The 3546-nt window shown below is 42.0% G+C and overlaps 1 protein-coding gene across 1 annotated transcript in view; it reads left to right on the forward strand.

The window, feature by feature from the left end:
- Window positions 1–1257: 1257 nt before the first annotated feature.
- Window positions 1258–3546, forward strand: part of OTOL1 (otolin 1) — an 18641-nt gene continuing 16352 nt past the window's right edge. Inside the window, exon 1 of the mRNA XM_019503237.1 lies at window positions 1258–1980. Coding sequence (XP_019358782.1) covers window positions 1620–1980 — 361 coding nt within the window. The 5' untranslated portion in view covers window positions 1258–1619. The remainder of the gene's footprint in view (window positions 1981–3546) is intronic.

Consider the following 3546-nt stretch of genomic DNA (forward strand, 5'->3'; position numbering starts at 1 on the left):
GGGTGTGTGCAGCAGTGGGAGCTGCTACCCCCTGCATCCCCCGGATGAGCAACTTGTGGGTCTGTCCCATGCTCCAGCCCCAGCCCCAGCCCCAGCCCCTCCCTCACTGTGGGGGGTCTATGGGAGTGGGGCTATGGGGGGATGCAGTCACTCCAAAATTGGCTGTAACCCTCCAACTCCTCCCAGTGCTGTTGCCACCCTCCACGAGCACAGCCCAGCCTAACCCCAGGAAGAGCCCAGGCTGGCCCCAGGCCCAGTCCACCCTGCCCTGTGTGCAGATCTGGGGGAGTATGCACCTTATGCCCTCCTGGGGTGGGTGTAGCAGTGGGATCTGTCCGCACCTGCATGGCTCAGTTCCATGTCCCACCCCAGCTGGGCAGCCCCTGCCCTTGCCCTACTCCCTCCCCATACAACATACTTACCAGCTGGATTTGGCTGCTCTCCACATGGCCAGGTTGCGCTCCTGGCCCCCCACATGCTGTCCTGTGGCTGTACGCATGGACATGGAGTTCCGTGTACCCGTTATGGACCTTTTAAGTACCCCTAGGGGTACGCGTATCCCCCTTGACAACTGCTGTTCTAGATTTTAAATTGGTTTAATACAAAAAACAAAACAAGCTATTTAAATGTGACCACTCTACATTTAAAGCAGAAGAATTGTTTTTGGTAGATTTAAAATAATATTTTTTCACTGTTTTATAATTGTTACAGTTATGCTAAACAGATGAATCATGAGGTATAAAAAACTTAAATGATTTTTTTCAACTCAACACACGAAGCACCTAAATATTCATATTCATATTAAATTTTCACCTCAGTTGTTTATACCCTCGCAAGGATTTCCCACTTTAATTTTTTGAGATTGTTTGAACTCCTTTTAATTGTCTGGGACTCTGCAGTGGAAATGTATCTATTTGTTCAACAATGCAGGGAGGCAAAGCAGGACTTTAAGGGTGCCTGTACATGAGTGTGGAGGGTGCTCCAACATACTGTAATTACAGACTCGATTAATTGAGTCTGCTGGTGTGTAGTAATTGCCACACTCCAGCAGCCTCCCACTCTCATGCATCAATGTCCCTGCCTAAGTGCGGGGACACTCGAACTAAAGCTCTCTAACAAACTTTAATTCAAGTACCCCCACCACCATTTTGAAGTGCAGGGATGTTGATACATGAGATACTGTGGTGCTTTAATTAGAGCAGCTCTCAGAGCCACTCTAATTAAAGCACCACCTCCCCACCCCTGGAGGATGTGTAAATGTGCCCTTAATTTCTTTTCTTTCCCTATGACATATAAGCACCAATCCTTTATTTGTAGGGGTTGATGTGCCAGTGGTCTCCTTCCTGAAGCTACCAGATCTGTGAACAGTCACTGATACTGCTCCACCTAGACTAGTGAACAGGGTCAGAGCCATATATGACTAACCTGTCTAATTTGCCTAACTGAAAAAAAATGCATTTCTTTTATGCTTATCTTGCTGAATGAAGAAAAAAGGTCATGATGAAAGCACAGGAAAATCAATCAATACAAAAAAAATGAACTTTATAGGGAAGTTGCTAATACAAGAAGCCTGCTGCAATCCTTTATTATTGCATTAATCTTTTCTTACAGCTACAAAAATGGGGGATTTTCCATGGCAAAGTGCAATGCTTAGTATAATTATTATAGCTGCTGTCCACATAGAAGCCAAAACCACACAGAAGCCACATGCAAAGTTTACTAAGATAAAGGTTCCTGAAGTGGAGGTCACTGAAGGATTCGACACATCCATTGTCCCACCCACCGGTGAAAGCTCCTTTCCAGAAATCTCAGAAATGACAACAGATTTGTCCACTCTGCACCCTGCCTTCAGGACGGCCACCACTCTGTTTCCTTTTGAAAACTTTACCCTTGACACAGCTGATTTCTTCTTTAATTGCTGTGATTGCTGTACCCCTGTATCGGGTCAGAAAGGGGAACCAGGAGACCATGGACTGCCAGGTAAGGGAAAGGGAAATTATTAGTTATTATGATGATTTATTATATTTTTCAGGAAGAAGTGTCACCTGTAGTGTATAAGTTATGGCAATGGCTTGCCTGTTCGATAAGATCTTACATAATTGATCTAACAGACCAGATTCTTATACCATGGCAATTTATTCCAGATGAAGGCTAGGTTTAGTATACTTATGCCTCATACAATATCAGATCAGCAATTTACTTTAATTCAAATGTAAGAATAAAGCAATGCTAACTTAAGCCCTGGAAATGCAATTCCTTCATGTGGGGAGCACCCATTAGAAACAATGTTTTGTGTATGGAAAAGTTGCAAGGATGGGCCCTATTATGCCAAGGAGTTACCATTACTGTAACAAACTCCTGGACAATAATTCACCTTTCTCTGCCTTTACCTATCTTTGTATAGGAAATCCTAGAAAACTGCAACATTGTGTTTCATGTATATGGTTGTTCCAAGGGAAGGGGACAGTAGACAGACCAGGCCATACAAGTAGGCTCAAAGCACATTAAGGCAAAGGAATGTTCTTTCTTGAAGCATCTTTAATTCCTGTATAATGGTCACTTTCAGAGAGGATTTGAATATAGAGTGGTCACTTGAAGAAGGACAGCTCATGCCCCAGCCCCTTGAACTCTAATGTTCCTTGTTCTTAGTTTACCCCACTCATCCAAAATCATTTGCATTATTTTCTCTAATTCTATCCCAAATTTTACATTTGCCAAACAATGGGACTTGTACTGTTTCTCTTAGAAGACTAATCAGATATGATTTACCAGTTCAACCAAAAATATTCAGGCTGAATATTTATTTCCTTGTTAGTCCTAGGTATAAGCAAATGGAGCATCACACACATTTCTTTACCCTGCCTTTTTCATGTTTAGATCATTCTAGTATTTACAGATTGTTTTTATGTTCCCTTTAGTCATTGTTTCATGCCTGGTACTACTACCTAAAAGTGGTTTATGGTTTTTTTTTGTAAGGTTATATAATAATAATAATACTAAAAATATTCAATCATTTCTTGGAAACAAGGAAGATGATAAAGGCTTCAGATTTTAAAATGATTAATTTACTAAACACAACCTCTATTAATACCATATAAATATTTTATAAAATAGGTACTTTTTTGTAACTTTATAGTTGTCAAATTGTGTACCAACTTTATTCTAATGGTGCATAAAGAAACTATTCATTAGAGAAAGAGTGATGGAACACTGGTGGAACTCAAATGAGTCATGAGTGACTGACTCAAGGGCCCCCTGTACATGTTACATTTATACTGTAGTTAATGTGTTAATACATAACAAGAGTGCTACATGTGCACCCAATTTAAGGCACTGCAAAATGGCAAACCAGCCATAAAAATGTTTCCTAAATAATGTAGAACATTTTCATGGTTGGTCTGTATCATGGGTGACTGGTGCCACCTTAGTCGGGGGGGCACATGCCCCCCCCAGTGACCAGTCAGTGACTGGGGGTGGGGGACAGTCCCCCACCATGGCCAATCTTGCCGATCAGGACCCAATTTCACCAATGGGATGTGGTTCCCC

The sequence above is a fragment of the Gavialis gangeticus genome, unplaced genomic scaffold, assembly GCF_001723915.1.
Source record: "Gavialis gangeticus isolate Ggan-Ray unplaced genomic scaffold, GavGan_comp1, whole genome shotgun sequence".
Taxonomy (NCBI): Eukaryota; Metazoa; Chordata; order Crocodylia; family Gavialidae; genus Gavialis; species Gavialis gangeticus.